Source organism: Canis lupus, chromosome 1 (genome assembly GCF_048164855.1).
Source record: "Canis lupus baileyi chromosome 1, mCanLup2.hap1, whole genome shotgun sequence".
NCBI classification, from domain to species: Eukaryota; Metazoa; Chordata; class Mammalia; order Carnivora; family Canidae; genus Canis; species Canis lupus.
This window is the reverse complement of record NC_132838.1, coordinates 1,499,146-1,517,322: the sequence shown is the minus strand read 5'-3', so window position 1 is coordinate 1,517,322 and position 18,177 is coordinate 1,499,146. Positions and strand designations below refer to the sequence as shown.

General features: G+C 58.0%; 1 protein-coding gene across 1 annotated transcript in view; it reads left to right on the top strand.

Moving 5' to 3' along the window:
* The window catches only part of KCNG2 (potassium voltage-gated channel modifier subfamily G member 2), a 56,038-nt gene that overhangs the window by 14,702 nt on the left and 23,159 nt on the right, over positions 1-18,177 (top strand). The window contains 7 exon segments of the mRNA XM_072815052.1: positions 1,398-1,507; positions 2,773-2,874; positions 14,857-15,031; positions 15,228-15,399; positions 15,401-15,463; positions 15,465-15,697; positions 15,700-15,722. Coding sequence (XP_072671153.1) covers positions 15,263-15,399; positions 15,401-15,463; positions 15,465-15,697; positions 15,700-15,722 — 456 coding nt within the window. The 5' untranslated portion in view covers positions 1,398-1,507; positions 2,773-2,874; positions 14,857-15,031; positions 15,228-15,262.

Below are 18,177 nucleotides of genomic sequence, written 5' to 3'. Positions count from 1 at the left end.
CGTAAATGCCCTGCCCACCCGTGTGCTGCCCACCATGGAAGCCTTTCCTTCCAGAAGTCTCCTTACGCATCTGCCCCAGGAAGAGGAGCCCATACAAAAGGCCAGTGTAGGTCCATGCAGTTGTGTAACCTGCTGCTCTTTGGGGTCACGTCCCTGGCATCCCTGCGCGGGGTGAATAGGGAGTCCTCAACAAGCCGCAGAGGAAAAGGCCCTGAGGCAGAGGCGCAGGCCATGGCTCGGAGCGCTGAGACGTGCCCCTCGGCTGCTGGGGGATGAGCCTGCAGGAAGGTTGGGGCGAGGCCGACAGTGTGGTCCCCAAACCTGCACAGGGCAGGTTTGCACCCTAAGCCCTTCACGTGGACATTGTCACTCCAGACTTCACGTGAAGACTTGCTTCTACAGAGAGTGGGCAGCACCTGGCATCCTGGGGGTGCCGAACCCCTGTGAGGAAGCGAGGGTCAGGAAAGGAGGCCCCCCCCCATGGCCATGCTCTTGGCACCTTGGCCTGGTGACCGCAGTGTGTGCAGTTCCTCTCAGAAAGTTAAGTGATGTGTGTTCCATGCTGTTCCACAGACATGGCAATGATTAATTAATTGCTTGTTTTACAAAATTGATCTGAAAAGGAAATGACTAAATAAGAATTGTCATGATTGAAAAATAAAATTCAATTACCTGGAAACTTTGCTCACTGGCTATTCCCTGTGCACTCTCCATGGCATGCGAAGGGGCCCCACCAATCTCCTGGGGACACCACAGGGGTCTCAGGCCCTGAGCTCCAGCCCAGGGCCCCTGACCTACAGCACAGCAGCGAACCCCATGGTCGTGGAGCCAGAGCTTGGAGGAGCCTGGCATCTGGGGTGACAGCAGCCCTCCTCCCTCTTGGGTGCCGGGGACACTGATGGGCAGGCGTTGGGGCAGGGGACCTGCTGAACTGCCTAAGGATTTCAAACAAGCCCCTGTCCACTCCCCCTGTGTGTTCGGCTTTAAGAGCCTGGCTGTGCCAGAGCCGTGGCAGCTCAGTCCCAGCCCAGCGAGGGCTCCCTCCATGACAGGCAGGGGTTCAGGGACAGCAGCTCCCAGACTTGTCCATCTTGGGAATTATTTAGGCCATAAAAGCACTTTTTTGTTTTTTTTAAACATTTTATTTTATTTTATTTTATTTCATTTTATTTTATTTATTTTAGAGAGAGAGAGAGAGCACTTGTGCAGATGGGTGGTGGGGTGCGGGAGGGCAGAGGGAGATGGAGAATCCTCCATAAAGCAGGGAGCCTGATGCAGGACTCGATCCCAGGACCTGGGATCACGCCCTGAGCCGAGGGCAGATGCTCCACTGCAGAGCCACCCAGAGGCCCCAAAGACCTTTTTTTAAATGTGGGTCATGTGTGTCACCATTACAGGCTGGAAACTGATGGACAGGGAAGAAGCCCCCAAGGACCTCGTGCCCTGGGGTCCGTGTGTCATGGAGGGTCCCGCAGGGCCGGGCCCCGTGTCCCACAGTCCATCACAGGTGAGAGCTGCTCCGAGTGGACTTGGGAAATGCTAGGAGGAAAGACTCAGCCCCCAGGGGTGTGAGCCACCACGTAGGATGGCACTTCCTCGAACCTGGGGCCCAGACCCAGCGGGACACGCCGCCCAGCTGCCCCCTGCTCAGCACCCACTGCCTCAGAGTCTCTTCTCTGGGCTCCACCAGCAGAAATGCGGGTGTAAACAGCTGCCTCACAGACGAGTGGGGTTGACAGTCCGTCTGCAAACAGTGTACCAACTATGACCCTTTACCTTGGGGCACGAGCACCTCGACTGCCTGGAACAGGCTCCTCTAAATACAGGCAGGTGCCGCGTCCACACCAGGACGTGTGCTCAGATCGCAGACACTCACGGGGCCGTGGACTGGGGCCAGGCCATCTCTACACCAGCCTGGAGGGGCCAGGGGCACACCTGGGATCTGCCCCACCCCGCCCGGGAGACTGAGGCAGGCCGAGCAGGTGGGCGGCACAGCGACTCCTGGGCTGGTTCTCGGGGAAGGGAGGGGAGGAGATAGCTCTGGGCTCACGGGACAGGACAGGTGCGGGGCCAGGTGGTGGAGACCCCGATCCAGGGGGAGAGGGAGGGGATGCCATGCTGGGGGCCGTGTGGGGCTGACTAGCAGGAGCCCCAGAGGGACGGGGCCAGGGCCCAGGAGGATGGGGGCCTGTGCTGGAGCCTGGAGGCAATGCTTCTCACATCCCATAGTGTGCAACCTGAGCAGACAGGAGATGGGGAGAAGAAGGGGCAAAGCAGGGGGACAGGGCAGTTCCCAGGGTAGATGGGAGGGTGGTCTTGGGGGGAGGATGTTCAACAGCCATCGTGGTGTAGGTGGTAAGCAGATGGGATAAATCCTAACCTGCCCCTGGAAGGACAAGGTCTGTAACTGGGGGGTGGTGGCCCAGGTGACAGGGTGGAGGTCACAGCATCCAGGGACCCCCAGCTGATCCACCATGACAAGATCAAACACTGAAAACGTGCTGTGTCCTCACATCCTCTAACACATCACCGCCCAGCCAGGGTCCGGGGGTGCCCAGGGCTCAAGCCATGAAACATCCCACTCTTGGTTTTTAGTCAGGTCGTGGTCTCCAGGTCGTGGGTTCAAGGGTCACATCGGGCTTCCAGCTCAGTGGGGGGTCCATGTCCCCCCCCCCGTACCTCCCCCACTGGCTCGCTCTCTGTCAAATTAGTTGCATAAATCCTTTAAACAAAAATTAAAAAGTAATAAGACAAGGATTTGACCTATTTCAGGGATCTGCACGCGCTGGCAGAGGCGTTGACGGGACGGGATGGGACGGCGCCCCCTGTGGACGGCCACCTAGATGAGCCAGCGTGCAGGGACACCTGCCTGGGGTAAGGAGCAGGTCTTCCCACAGCGTCCCCCTCAGAGGACCAGAGGCTGAGTGGGTAAATGAAACCAGTCCCCGAGACAGTGCTGACTATGTGATGCTGCCAACACCCCGATTTCCTTGGAGCTGAAAAGAGGAGTGAGCAGGACGGTGGGCCTAGGGGCAGGACCTGGGCAGGACCCAGGCCACAAACAGGGCCACTCGGATGCTGGGGCTGCAGGACAGCTGCCTGCACCCCTGACGCCAGTAGGGGACCCCAGGTGCTCCCTCAGTTTGACCTCAAGAGCCTCAGGGAGAGCGGCAAAGCAATGACCTGGGGTCCGCCCACCCTGGCCTTTGTCCTGTGAGCCCTGAGGCTGCAGCCCACCTCACCCTCCCTCCATCCTCCCTCTGTCTGTATCCATGTCTGCCCATCCGTCTGTGGGGCAGAGCAGCAAACCCTGTGGAGCCGGAGCTGGAGTGGGAGCCACACTGTTTGGGGTCCAGCCCAGGATCCCACACTGAAGGCTGTGGGGGTCCAGGTGCCCACCACGCGTAGAGAGAGTCCCCAGCTGCCTCCCACACCTGCCCCCCAGGCTCTCCTTCCCCTCCCTCCTGTGCCCCCCTTCCCCTGCCCTTCGGGCCCTCCCTCCCCTCCTTTCCTCCATCCCCTCCTTCCCCTCTGTCCTCTGCCCCCCTGGGTCCCTCCTCTGCACCCCCTCCCACACCAGCCTGGGCCTCCCCCTTCTTCAGTCTTTGTTGCTCCTTCCCTCCTCCCTCTCCCCACTGCACTGTTCTCCAAACACCACCGGTCCCTCCATGTCCACTCTTACCTGGAGGAGAGCTAGACATCATGTCTTTCAGCCCTGGGTTTGCTACCCACACCCTGACCCCACAGGATTTGGGCAATGGGCCCCAGATGCACATGCATGAGGCCGAGACCCACAGGTGTCCCCTGACTCGGTCTGGGGTGCCTGCCTTGGCAGCGGGAGTCCAGGGACACAGCCCTGGGCCAGCGGGAGCTTCATGCACTCTGGCATCCGTCCTCTTCAGGCCCACCGTGTGCCCACTCTGACCCCCGGGCAAAGGCGGGGCCATGAGCCAGAATGTGTGGCATCCAGCTGGTCCCCTCGTCCATGTTCCCACCGCGAGTGCATCCACTCCCCAACGGGGAGGGTAGAAGCCTAATTTCCTTAAGAACCGGTAGAGGAGGATGGTGTGTGACTGTCCTGCTGCCTCCGTGTTTCTCAGGCTCAACGGCCAGCTGAGGGTTTGTGGCGTGTAGCCTGACCTCTTGCTGCACTTTGTTTTGTTTTGTTTTGTTTTAAGATTTTATTCATTTATTCACAAGAGACACAGGGAGAGAGAGAGAGAGAGAGAGATTGAGAGGCAGAGACACAGGCAGAGGGAGAAGCAGGCTCCATGCAGGGAGCTGGATGTGGGACTCGATCCTGGGACTCCAGGATCACGCCCTGGGTGGAGGGCAGTGTTAAACCGCGACCACCCGGGCTACCCTCTCGCTGCACTTTGATGTGACCATCGGCACCGCTGGGAGTTTCTCGTGTGCTTCTCACCATTTTCCTCTGACACATCTTGTGGTTTGGGGAGTGAGGAGGCAGGAGCTATGAACCAAAGTCGCCACAGCAGATTTAGGGGCCCACGTTCACTAGGACAGTCCACTGATGGGTGAAGGCTGAGCAGGCCAGAGAGCGCAACCAATGAAACTGGGCAGATCAGTGTAGACTCAGCTGTCCCGTCTGGCCCAGACCTGTGCACAGGAATCCAACAGGGCACATCACGCACAGCACAGCTGAGTCCTCGGCCGGGGCCACACTGCGCCTCCATCCTGGGGCCACAGAGGCAGCTGTAACGTTAGATGGAGCGGGCTGGGGAGAAACGCCCTTGGGACCCACAGCAGATGATCAAGAGCACGAATGCCCAACACAGAAAGTAAGATCACGAGTGTCATGTTTTATTGGTGAGTTTTTTCGTTTTTTTTTTTTTTTTTGGCTGTTTCTCTCCTGCTTTTTTTAAGTGAATAAGATCACACGTAAACAAAAGTTGAACTCATGGTACACGGGGACCTGGTGGCCTATATGTTCGTGTGTGTACGTACAGGAATGGGTGCATGTGCTCATACATACGTGGAACAGTATCCATCTGGGATGGGCTTACAGAAGAAGGTTGGCCCTGTCCGTGACCACAATACCACATAACACCGAGGAAAACTGACGGTAATGAACACGTCACATCTGAATGCAGATTTCCCCAATTGTCCCAAAACTGTCTTGTGTAGAATTTTTGGATAAGATTAATTGGGTTTATACAGTTCATTGGCTACTATGTCTCTATCTCTTTGACTCTTGATTCTAGAACATTCCTCCCACGTCATTGACTCTATGAAGCATCCAGTTGTTCTGCAGAGTGGCCTTTCTGTGTGATGTTTCCCTAATTTCCCTACTGCCTGGACACAGAGATGTGGGTCTGTGGGTCTGATTACCGGGTGTCCTAAGGGCAGAGCCAGGGGACTGTTGGTGGTGTCAGCCACTGCACATTGCGTCATGTTCAAGGCCTGTGGCGTCAGCACGGCCATGCTAAGCCGTGCGGTTGGATTCAGGACTGAACCCCACATGTACTCCCTGTAGAGCCACATCCCCGTCACGATGACAGGGGAGCCAGCGCAGGGCAGGCACAGTCCCCGGTCGGGGGCGGGGGGGCAAACATTGATTTCCCTCCTCTGCACGTCTCTTTCATCTGCATGTCTGCAGACTCACGGGCCTCTATTTCCTCGTGTTTTACAATAAACTGAGTCATTACACTTCCATGCTCAGCACCAGACCCTCCTGCATGTGGCTGTTCCCACCAGAGCACGTCCCGCATCCCATCACACAGCACTGGCTCTCCCCCTGGACTCTGCCTGCCTCCCGTCAGGAACTGACCCTTTCTGTGATGCGGCTCACGTGGGAGGGATGCGCCTGTGATGGCTAAGTGCTCCTTCAGTGACAACAGAGGGTGTTGAGCTGTACAGTCAGATGCACTATGTGGAATGTGTTCTGAGTGGCTACAACAGAAGGCTTCTATTCGAGCCACAGTCCTGTACATAATGCCCAAGATTCCCAGCTTTCATTGGAAAATCAGCCGTCATACCACCAACCAGGAAAATCTCAAACTAAACGAAAGACAGTCAGTAGACACCAATGTTGAGTTGACACACACGTTAGAACTACATAAGCAGCCTTTTAGAAACACTTCAATGAGTAATTACGAACACACTTGATGCAGACAAGAAAACAGTCTCAACAAGGAACGGAGTCTCAAGGAAAGAAGAGAAGATGTGAAGAAGAAGGAAATGGAAATATGATAAATGATGTGAAAAACTCAGTGGATGGATTCAAGCGCCAATGAGGAGGATGGATAAAAGCATCTGGGTCTGTGAGGCTGACCCCTGAGGAGCCGCCAGGAAATAGATCTGGGACACAGGGTCATGCCCTGAGCCGAAGGCTGATTCTCAACCACTGAGCCACCCAGGTGTCCCTAGAGCTTCTTAATTAAAAAAAAAAAAAAGAGAGAGAGACCACTTCAATAATTTTTTAAAGCACAAATGGTAAAAAAATAAATAAAATAAAGCATAAACGGTATAAAGAAAACAAATACCAATTAAAAGGCAGAGAGATTGACAGAACGGAGACAGAATGGATGGAAAAACATGACCCGATTATTGCTGACAAGAAATCCCCTTCACTGTATGACCTCAGCAGGTTGACAACCAAAGGCTGCAAAATAGTGGAGCAAACATCAGTCAACAGGAAGTTGGCTGCATATCGTACTTGATGGAGTGGATGAGAGCAGACCGGGGCCAGGACACGGAGGGACGCTACCCCTGCTGACAGTCACATCTCAGAGACCAGCAGCACTGAGTGTGCGCACTGCATGAGGCCCCAGTGGGACTGGAGAGCTGCTGGCCGGCTGAACCAGCTCTGAGGTCAGCACAGGTCCTCTGAAAACCCAGGGAGCTTTTTGTAACTAAGGAGAAATGTATTCTGGAATGTACACAGATAGGCAAGGCACCTCGAGTCCATGAAGCTGTTGGAAGGAACAGGAGGTTGGAGCCAGGCCGTGTAGGCGCGGAACAGATGCTAGCCACTCCGTGGATGGGACACAGAGCCCACGGGACACCACCTGCCCAACTCAGTTTCCATTTTCGTCTAAGATAGATTTGAGAGAGCGCACGTATGTGGGAGGGGCGGGGGGGATCACGCCCTGACCCCATCCAGCTGCAGATGCCCCCCGGGGTGGTGTTTGAAAAAGGCTCAGAATGACCCAGTGAAGGAAAGGTAGTGCTTAACCCGTGAGGCTGGAGCAGCGCGCAGGCCGTGAGACGGAGCCTCCACCCGCATTCCCACCTACAACGAGTAACTCAGGTCAGATCCCGGAGCTGCACGCAAAATGTGAGCCCTGTGACCTTTAAGGGAAAGTAGAAGATCTTCGGGCTGTTGGACTCGGGGTCTCATTCTCAACACCAAAGCAGAGGCAGTAAGAAATGATACATTGGACTTTATCAAAGTGAAAACTTTTGCTCCACCGGCCACTTCACCCAGAAGGGAAAATAATCCTTCCTGGAAACGTTTATAGCAGCTTTGTTCAAAATGATGAAATCCTGGAAATAACCCCATATCCCTCACCTTGGGGGTGGGGACCCAGACTGTGGCCTCCCCCAGCCCCGAGCCATCACCGGGTCGAGAAGCCAGGCGGCTCTGGTCCTGGGGGCTGCCCACCAGCCCACCTCTCTGCCCTCCTGGGTGCGGGGTTCTCAGCTCATCTACTTACTTATTTAAGCATTGTCTCCAACCCTGAGACGGAGTCACAGGCTCCCCAACAGTGCCGGGTTTGACCAGAGGACACAGAAGGTAGCTTAGCAGTTGCCGGGGGTCATGGGGGGTGTTGGGGAGATGAGCCTTGCCCCCACCCCTGCCCAGGGTTGACGTCTGACTGTGTACCTGACAACCTGCAGGGAGGCTGGGCCGCAGATGCAAGGGCCTGGCAGCCAGGGAAGGGTACCCGAGATCTCTGCAAGCTCAACATTTACACTGTAATTTTAAAAAATCTTTGAGGTAGGACGCCCAGCCGGCTTGGGGTCTGGTCATGACCTCCGGGTCCTGGGATCGAGTGGTGCCCCCTCCTCCCACGTCAGGCCCCCTGCTCAGCGGAGAGTCTGCTTCTCCCTCTCTCCCGGCTGTGCCCCCTGCACCTGGGCTTGCTCGCTCTAATAAATAAATAAAACCTTTTTAAAAAATCAGAAAGGAATTATAGGAATGATCCCAATAAGTACCAATTTTTAAAACTATGAGAATCTTCTAAGAGTCATGTTTTATTTGGAATTATTTCCTTCTGGCTCTTGTTTTAACTGGTGGGTGATCTTCATCATCACTCACGTGATGCTTATGTCGCAGGACAGTGGGAATCTCGAATGAAGGGTTCGTTAGGCTGTGAGCTCTCGCGTCAGGGCCCTGCGCCCTCACAGCCCCGCACGAGCCGGCTGCTAGAGGGGGCGTCTCTCGTGGAGACCACGTCCCTGTGGTCCTGGGCATCTGCTCTTGTGAACACAGGTCATCTCGGAGGTTAAAGGTTTCCACCCCAAGCAGACTGCACCCGGGGAAGACCTGACAGGCCGGGACAAGGAGATGGCCGTGGGAAAGGGCCAGGGTCCTCGCCCCATGAACAGGTGCTCATGGCCTCGGCGGCTGCCATTGAGGACCCAGGAGGGGGTCGGCTCCGTGAAGATACCAGAACCAAAGCCGTGATGGGAACAACTGCCAAGGCTTTCACTGCTGTGCTCATCATCTGTTGTGTGAAGACAGGAGTGGCTGCTGAGCAGAGCACACACTGCTCTGTGCTTCATCCTCGCCAGGTCGCCACCCGTGCAGCTTGGGGCCTCGCCCTCCACCGGCTTCTGCGTGGACGCCTGGTGTGACAGTGACTTCCCTTGCGTGGATGCTTCAAGGACTCAAGCGTAAGCGGGTCTCATCCTTGGCACCTCAGACATCGCCATGAGTCACTGCCGTGCTTTCTGTGCCCCGTGGGCGAGGGGCAGCACCCAGCCAACGGCAGGCAGTGCACGCATCCCCGGGGAGGGGGGGGCACTCTGGGCTGCAGGAGGGAGCCTGGGTCTGGAAACCTGCCCAAGCTGTCTCTGCTGAAGGAAAGACGCGTCCCTGGAGCAACTGCGCAAAGCCCTGGCGGGGCCTGCGTCTGCTTACAGCCCTCGAACCTCCAGGGCACCAGCCCCCCCCGGGAGGCAGCCTCCACATAAGCGAGTGTCCCCACGCGAGCATGTCCAGAGGTTCAGGGTGATGTCTGTTCATGATGATAAATGTCTTTGTTACATTTGCCCAGATCCTCTGTGACCTGGGGTGACCTCATTCTGTTGTCACACATCTGTAGGTGGGGAACCCCGGGGGCCCCCAAAGCACCTCCTTGTCCACCTTAGCCTTCATTCCTTTATTCAAAACCCAGACATTCCCCCCCCCCCTCAGCACCTACTAAGCGCAGGTGGTGTTACGGGCATGGGTGACACCGCCCTGCCCTCTGGTGGTGGTGTCCTTGCTAACTGCCCGCTCCCTGGGCAGGCTCTTCAGGGACAGATACTCACGCAGGCAGCGGGCACAGCCAGGGGGCCTGTGGATCTGTGGTGGTCACGGCAGCCGCCAGGCTCTCCCATCACCAGCATCGGGGTCGCCATACATGTGGCAGATTCCCCAGCGGCAGTGGCGATGTCAAGAGGCTCACATGGACAGCCCAGGGGTGCGGGATCCATCAGGCCTGGGGCCTCGGCTGCAGGTTAGGGGTCAGGCGGGAACCGGCAGGTGGTGGATGCTGCCTGGTAGTCGGAAAGCCACGCGTGGCCCCTGTGCCCTCCTGGCCTCCTCACAACATGGCCCCCCGGGCCCCTCGACGAGGCTCCTGAGGGACGGGGAGCTGGTGAAGGCCTGTCCTCCAGAACCACGTGGCATGGCATCCGCCGCCTGCTTCACCAGCTGCGGCCCCGTCCTATTCCACACGCTGCTGCAGAACTCCACGGGGAAGCCGCCCCCACCGGGACGTCAGCCACACTGAGCTGGCGAGAACTGATGCTGCTACACAGGCCGCAGCCTAAAGACCAGAAACATCGTGCCTCTGAAACACAGAAGTGCACGTGTGTACACACCTGTCAACATGTGTGCATTAACAGCTGTGGAGGACTCACCTGAGACACTGTCCGAAACGCTCACATGACCTTTGGATCCTTCAGGGCAGGTGCCACTACTCCCGGTTTACAGGTGTGGGTGTGACTTAGCAAGTAGGGTTGCACGGCCCCGGGGGCAGGAGCCTTGGGGCTCCTGACCGACCGCGGTGGGGCTGAGCCATAGCCATCACAGGTCATGGGCTGCCACCACACCAACCCCTGCTCCCTCGGTGACAGGCCTGGACAACTGGCCTGCCCCCTTCTCAGAGGGCTCGCCTGCCACCCAGACAGTCTGCACTCCTCGCTCCCTGAGGAGCACCTTGCGTTCAACTCAATCTCTCCTCTTTCTTTCCACTTAATCACATCCAGGAGCCCGGGCACTGAAGGCTTGACTCACCCCTGAGGGGACGATGTCAGTCAATGAAGAGGACACTTCCCGATACTGAGGCGCCTGCCCCGCAGCGTCCCGGAGGAGTGTGTACAGCCCCGGGGGCAGGCGTGCCAGGCCCCTGACCATGCCTTGGCCTCCCTGGGCCAGCGTCCCCAGGGACGTGCCCCTCGGGGTCCCCCCGCCACTCCAGGCTGCAGCCCCTCAGAGCTACTCTGTGGAGTCCCGGCCCATCGGGGGCAGAGCTGCAGGTGGACTCCAGGCCTGCCCACCCCCCACCCCCCAGACCCCGTGCTCTCTGGGCACCGCAGCCTCAGGACGCAGGCTCCTGCCTCCCTAGGACTTGTCCTTTCTTCTGGGGAAGCGACCTGGGCCGTATTCTCGGGCCGTGTCAGCTCAGACCAGTTCACCCAGGAACCTCCTGCTGGCACTCGTGAGCAGGACAGCCTGGCCGCCAGTCAGGGGCAGGGGACGCGTGGGCCAGACATGCTGGCTGTCTGGAGTGAGGCCGGGGCTCACTTGTCCCTTAGCTCATCCCTCGGCGAGTATTTCCTGACCCCCCCCAGTATGCTCCAGGGACTGTTGGGGTGTTTGATAGGGCGGCAGCAAGCACAAGAGACAACAGCCACACCCTCGTGGGCCTTCTATGCAGCAGGAGCAGACGCACAGCGGATGCCACAGAGAGAAGAGTGCTACAGACAGAGGGACCAAAGCCTTGAGGCTGTGGGAGGATGGACATGGGGGTCGGGGCATGAACCTGGGGAGGACAGGGGCACAGGTCGGGGGTGAACGGGGGGAGGGATTAGGGGTCGGGGTGTGAACCCGGGGAGGAGAGGGGCTCGGGTTGGGGTGTGAACCAGGGGAGGACGGGCATTCCTAAATACATCTGTATTTTAAAGTGAGAAAGTAAAACGTCCTACAACATACATAAAAGCCAGGAAAATGCTCTCAAGTGTCCAGAGCACGGTCTTCTCAAATTCCGAGAAGGCATCGAATTTCTGTCCCCTCAAAACACTGTGGGAGAATCAGGGATGGACAGGCTCCCTGGGGCCCGGAGGTGTCCACTTGCCAGAGCAGCCCGAGTGACAGGTGGAGCCTGTGGCCGCCACCCTGGAGGAGCCAGGGCTGCCCTACTGCTGTCCTCCCACGGCCGGCCTGACCGCTTCAGCCCATGGTGGGCAGCCTAGTCAGTGGCATGCCAAGGCCCTGCCAATGGTAAACACAAGCTGCCAGGCCGCAGGGAATGCATGGGGATTGCATACATGGGACCCTTCCTCCCAGAACGGCTCTGCCTACAGACTCTGCATCCATGTTGTTGGCCACTGTCCTAAGGAACACTTGGCTGAACCAAACGCCGTCACATATCAGCTGATCTGGGAAAAGACAGAGGCAAACAGGGTAGCAGGACCATGTGAGGTCCCATCAGTGTGGGAGGCACCAGGCCCAGAGCTCCAGCTCTGGCCACCGCGTCACCTCCGTGGGCCTGTGTGCAATCTGTAAAGTGCTGTCAGCAGGACCTGCCTCTTCAGGTTGGTGGTACACATGAGCAATGCCGAATTCGTGGAGGGCCTGCCAGGTGGTGTCCTCGGGCCCCTGCCCGGGATTAGAAAGAGCCTCCCGGGTCGGACTCCTCTTTGTCCTCCACCCCACGCGGCTCCTCTGGACCTGGTTCCCGTGGGTTGGACATGAATGAGCTCCAACACTCCCAGGCCCAGCGTCACCTGTACACAGGCCACCACGCCAGCCCCTTGGGATGAGTGGGGGAAGCAGACCACATGCATGAGCTCCAGCCTCTCCCAGAGCACCCTCCACAGCACAGCCTGTGCCTTCCCATCCCTTCTGCTCATGGGGACAGGGTGACGCCAGCATTCCCTGTCGTTGTTAGCAGCATCCTGTGCCATCTGAAGAGTGTCTATTTGGATGACAAACGACACAGCACAGAGCAGGAAGGTAACCGGCAGGACGTTGGCATCGTGAGGTTCACAGGCACGGTTCATTAAATAGCAGTAATTCCTACAGAAAGACCCAGAAAAGCAGCCCCAGGTAGTGGTTTCAAACTGCTTTTCTTTCTACAAGGAGCAGATGCTTCCACTCTTGAATCTAAGAGCGCGGTGCGGAACAGGCGCTGAACAGTCCTCCGTTACCAGGACAAAGGCATGCATGCCTGAAACCTCAGGTGACAGCCTCCTTTGGACTCTTCTCTGCACATTCCTGCTTCTTTAAAGCTCCAGGAAACCCATGTTCCAAACACAGAGCTGGCCTCATGTGTCTCAGATGTCCGAGTGCAGATCCTCCAGGATCAGAGGAAACAATGCAGGACCAAGTAGCTTCCCTGGGAGGCGGCAACCCCAGGAATGCCAATCTGGAGTGACCAGGGACGGAGTGCAGAGCCAGTCAGCCAGCGAGCCCCCTGGCGGGACCAGAGAGCTCTGGGGCCCTCACCCCAGCTTCTCAGCCCTGCGGACACTGAGTCTCAAGCATCTTTGGTCCATGCTGGGCAGGCCGGGAGGCCCTGGCGGCCAGAGAAACCCAGGCAGAGACACAGGTGCTGGCAGCTAGGAGTCCACCCAGTGTGTGCACAGGCTCAGGGGGACATGGGGCCAGGGGAGCATGAGACCTGGGGGACGTGGGGTCAGGGGGGACGTAGGATCGGGGGGGGACATGAGACCAGGAGTACGTGGGGTCAGGGAGACTTGGAGACCAGGATAATGGGTCCAGGGGGAGGTGGAGGGTGGGGATATGGGGCCAGGGGTATGTGGGGACTGGAAGTGAGACCATCCCTCCGCGGTGGCCCTGTGGACGTGTGGGCTGCTTTCCAACCCTGGGTTGTGGGGATGTCCAGTGTGTTGCCGGGGTCAGCACACGTGGTCTTCACTGGGGATTCTCTGCCACGCTGGGTGACAACCATGAACGGCATCACCAGGGCTGGCCACATGCCTGCAGGCAGCTGGAGAACCTCGGCTCTGGACTGAGCGTGTGGTGCTAACACGTGCGGCAGGGACAGCACGCACCCACCACTACCTCCCACCTGAGAGGACGTCATAGTCTCACAAACCAAAATTCTAACCTCAAAACCACTGTGTTGGGGGCGGGGGCTTTAAGCTCCACACCCCCACTTCCCAGCCGGAGCCAGGCAGGAATCTTCTGATCTGCCTGGAGCGGCAGCTGGGTTTTCTCCTAGTAGATCCTTTCCAGAGGGCAAAGCCCAGCAAGGGCCTGGTAGTTCATGTAGCCAGCTACTTATTGCCCCAGCCACGAGCGAGCCTGCCAGCACCCCCCACCCCCAACCACCTGAGCAGATGTCTTCGTATGTTCCAGGACGAACCTCTGCTGATCTGAGGGTCTCTGTGCTGTTGGGAATGAAGCTGAATGTCTTTCTATGATGTGTAAACCCTATTTCTTCCTTTCCTATAAACTTTGGGACAATTTTCCCATTTTTCTGTTGAGCTATCATCCTCTTAAAATCAATGGCATTTAGATGTCCGTTCTGTCCCACGTTGGGAAGGGGGTGTGTTCAAGTTGCTACAAGTGACCGCATCTTCTCTTAAGTCAGCAGGAAGTTGACTTTCAAACACTTTTAGGGTGATGGAGTATTTAATTATATTTCTAAATGTATATCCTGGGGGAAAAACTGTTTACCAAAGTTACCACCATTCAGTTCTTTTCATGATGATCCACACACCTACAGATAATGTGGGGCACACATCTGAGCTGCAGAGGAGGTCGTCCTGCTGCACAGGTTCAGTGCGCCGTGCCAGGGGGGTCAGAGGGGGCGGGACCAAAGCAGGTGGGGCCCAGGGGGCTTCCAGCAAGTCTTTCCTGGAAGGTGGGTTCCCTCTGGGTCCCTCTGGTGAAGCCTGATGTACATGTTCCTGTCCCATCTATGACCTCAGCACTTCAGGCGCCGGGGTGTGTCGTGCGCAGAGGAGCCACCTTCCCAGCTGCCCAGGGAGCTGCAGGCAGAGGCGGGAGGGTGTGCCTAGGAGTGCCGTGTGCCGCCCCCACAGGGCTTCCCCGATGGATGGCTGTGGCTGCTGTGGGCCTTGTCACGTCACTAGGGAGGTTCGGTGAGTGAGTCTGGGGTGGCATAAGCTGGAAGTCAGGGCCTCGGATCCCTCAGTCTTCCCTTTGAGGAAGCAGCAGGAAATCTTGGCAGCAAGTTTCCATGAACTAAATGATGAATTGCTTTCTAGTAGGTGAGATCTTGCTCGTTTAACACAACTTCCACATTCCCCCAACCTCTTGGCTAGCCACTGTCTCTGAGAAGCCCTCCCAGCTGCCCCGGACCTTTCTGGGTGCCATCCAGAGCACCCTCTTGTCTCATATAGAGCTCCCCTCTGTCCCCCAGACTGGAATTCCAAGGAGCCCTGTCCTCAGGGTTGGTGTCTGGCACACAGGTGTTCATGAGGCATTTCCCGACCAGAGGCACAAGTAGGCACAAGATGCAGCTTGGCCATTTTCTCTCACATGGAACCTCCAGCTCCACTTTCCAAAGCCAGTGTGTACATCGTCCCCCAGCTTGCTGGAAACTCCTTCCCTGCCCTTCCCCCTGAACCTTCACTGGAGGAGCAGGTGAGTCTGGCCTGAGGGGGGCATCACCAGGGCCGCCATCCCTCCAGCGCAAGGGACGTGCGCTGAGGCCAGGGCGTCCTGAACGGATCTGCGGTACCAAAGGGGCCCGCTCTGGGGTGGCCTGTGGGCGTGGGACGACCGGGCTCCGCACCCTCTGTCGGGTGCCCCGCGGCCTGACGCCCCTGTTCCTTTGCAGGCGCTGTGTCCTGAGCGTGGCGGGCACCCTGGGCCATGGCCCTGCGCCCTGAGCCCGCGGGCGGCCGGCGCGTGTCACCATATCGTGGGCGGCTGCAGGGTGCGCCTGGCTGTCCCCTCGCGCGCCTGGAGCGCCTGCGGGCCTGCCGAGGCCACGGCGAGGTCCTGCGGGTGCCACGAGTTCTTCGACCGCAGCCCGTGCGCCTCCCGCGCCACCGCGGCGCTGGCCTTGGGCGCCGGGGCCTCCGGGGCATCGACGAGGGCGCCTGGGGCGCTGCTGCCTCCGCCGCCGCCTGCGCCGCCGCGAGGAGGAGGCGGAGGAGGCGGCCGAGGCGCGCGGGGCCGCGGGGAGACCAGGGGGCGCGGGGCACGGCCGGCGCCTGCGGGACCCGCTGGACGACCCGCGCTCTTCGCCGGCGTGTCCGTCGCCTTCGTGGCCGCCACCGGTCGGCCTGTGCCTGGGCACCATCCCCACATCCGCGCGGAGGAGAAGCCGGTGAGCGGCGGCCTGCAGGCGGGGCGCTGGGGCGGGAGACCACGTGGGGGTGGGGGAAGGGATGGAGATGGGGCGGGGGTCGGAGGAGGTGGGGTGGGGGCGGAAGGGGGGAGTGGGGGTGGAGCTGAGCCCGGGCAGACCTGGTTCCCAGCGGGGGTGGCTGTGGCCAGGGCAGAGGTGGGGGACAGCCGGGCCTGGAGGCAGCTAGGCCCTGGGAGAGCAAGCTGAGCTCTAGCCTCTGACGCCCCCGCCCCCCGCCCCCCGCAGTGCAGCTGACCCGCGGCCCCAGAGCACCCTCCCTGCTCTGCTCAGAGCACCCACAGTGAGCCTTCCCAAGGAGGCCCACAGGCCACCCCCAGCTGGGCGCTGACTGGTGGCAAGCTCCCCGAGGTGGCCTCGCCTACAGCAGTCCCTCCCCAGAGCTGTGCCATCAGGCCTGGCAGTGAAGACTTCTGACCAGTTCATGAGGCCTGCAGAGCTGCCTGCTGGAATCCCAAGTGCTGCCATCTTGAACCAGGGGGACGTGACCCCACATTCTTGGGGGGTTTTAGAGCTCAGGCAAACCCAGGGATGGCTCTGCTGATGCGCTGGGGCACGTTTCTGAGCAAATGGCAGACTTTCTGCCACACTGTGGTCTGTGCGAATGCCAGCTTGTGTGGCACATGTTCCTAGGTGAGGCTGTAAGTTACCTGCGGCATGTCAGTGTTTGTGCACTGAGGGCACCACAGAACATTCAGGAAGGATTCAGGAGGGCCCTAAAGGTGTGCTGTCTGGGCAAGAGGGCTGGGACACAGGAGGGTGCAGTCTGTGAGGGACAGTCACATGTTGCCCTGCCTTTCCTCTTCTCCACAGCCCCCTGCTCCCACCTTCCAGCAATGGGCAGACCCAAACCCCCTCCTGGGGCCGGGAGCTGAGATCAAAGCCTCAGAGCCCTTCAGAGGTAGCAGGGTCTGCGGAGCACACCTGCTGGGGTCCTCCCATTACCCAGAGACACAGTGAAGAGGTGAAGGGAAACGTCCTGCTGAACTGATAGCTGTTAGCTGGCTTGGAGCCTGGTGACCCTGACTGCAGATTAAATTTAATCATACATTTTAGGTAATTGGTTTGGTTCTCTTCATTTGGAGGTGTCGCTTCCAGGTGCCTTCCCTTAGCACCAGGTCTGATTCTGCTTCAACAAGACACTTCCTGTGTTTGGATTTTCTAAATGGCAGTAACTCCATACATTATGCAGGAGAGGACGCATTTACACAAGAATCCAGACCCAGGAGAAGGTAGGGTTGCCAGATTCCTGGCATCCTCTGGGGAGTAAGCTGGCCTTTGTGGAATCCTGATAGCAGCCTAGTGGAGCAGTCTGAGGGCCTCCATACCTCGGGTTCCTGTTTGCATTCCTCAGCCCGCTCCTCCCCACTTCCCAGAGTGTCACTTCACACTAGCCAGGCACTGTCTTCTCCAGTCAGCAGTCACCCCAGCGTGAGCTCAGGGTAGACTATGCCCCCTCGCAGCCCGTTGCCGGCAAGGGAGGGCTGTGGAGTACCTGGCCCAGCACGGAGCAGGTGCTGAATAGAGGAAGTGTTGTCAGTACTCGGTGTATTGGGTGTGGTAAGATATACATAGACTTTCCCCTGACCATTGTAAAATGTGCTGTTCAGTGGTTTTAAATACCGTCCCGTGGTGCGATTATCACCACCCTCCGTATCCAGAACTGTCCCTTCTTCCCTAGGAGGAGCACCACATCCAGGTTCATCCGCGTGGTAGCAGGTGCCAGAATGTCCTTCCATTTCAAGGCTGAATTCTATTTCACTGTTATGTATCCACCACATTTTATTTGTTCATTTACCTATGGACAGGTGGGTGGCTCCCACTCCGGGGTCATGGCATGTAACGCTGCTGTGAACTTTCATGTAAAAACACCTGCTTGAGTCCTTGCGATTATTTTGGGTGAACCTCCAGGTGTAGACTTGCTGGGTTGTATGGTAATTCTAGGTTTACTTTCTTGGGGAACCTCTGCACTGTTTTCCACGGCAGCTGCACCACTGACTCTCCAGGCACGGGGCAGATGGGATGGACGGCAGAAGGGAACAGAGAAACTTGGGATATTGCGCCTTTTCTTGTTGGGGTTTTCCCAGTAGAATTTAACTTGAAAGTCGCAGGGCTAAAGTATTTTCTGTATGTGTTTTCTGGTTTTAAATAAGTGGTTAAGAGATTTTTTTTTCATTCTGAAGGCTCCCAACTGAGTCCTCCAAGGCATGGGTTGGCAGGCTTTGGGCCCCCGGCTCTGACATCCGTGGGCCTTTACAGGTGACAAGCACACCCGCCCTGCTCCTTCTGCACCATATTCACCTGGATGTTCCTAGGAAAGGCCCCAGTGTGTTCTGGAAAACCATGTTGGGAGAGCAGGGCGTGTCCTGGAGAATTGTAGGTGAGCTGAAATAGTTCCCTCAGTCAGCTGTTTGCT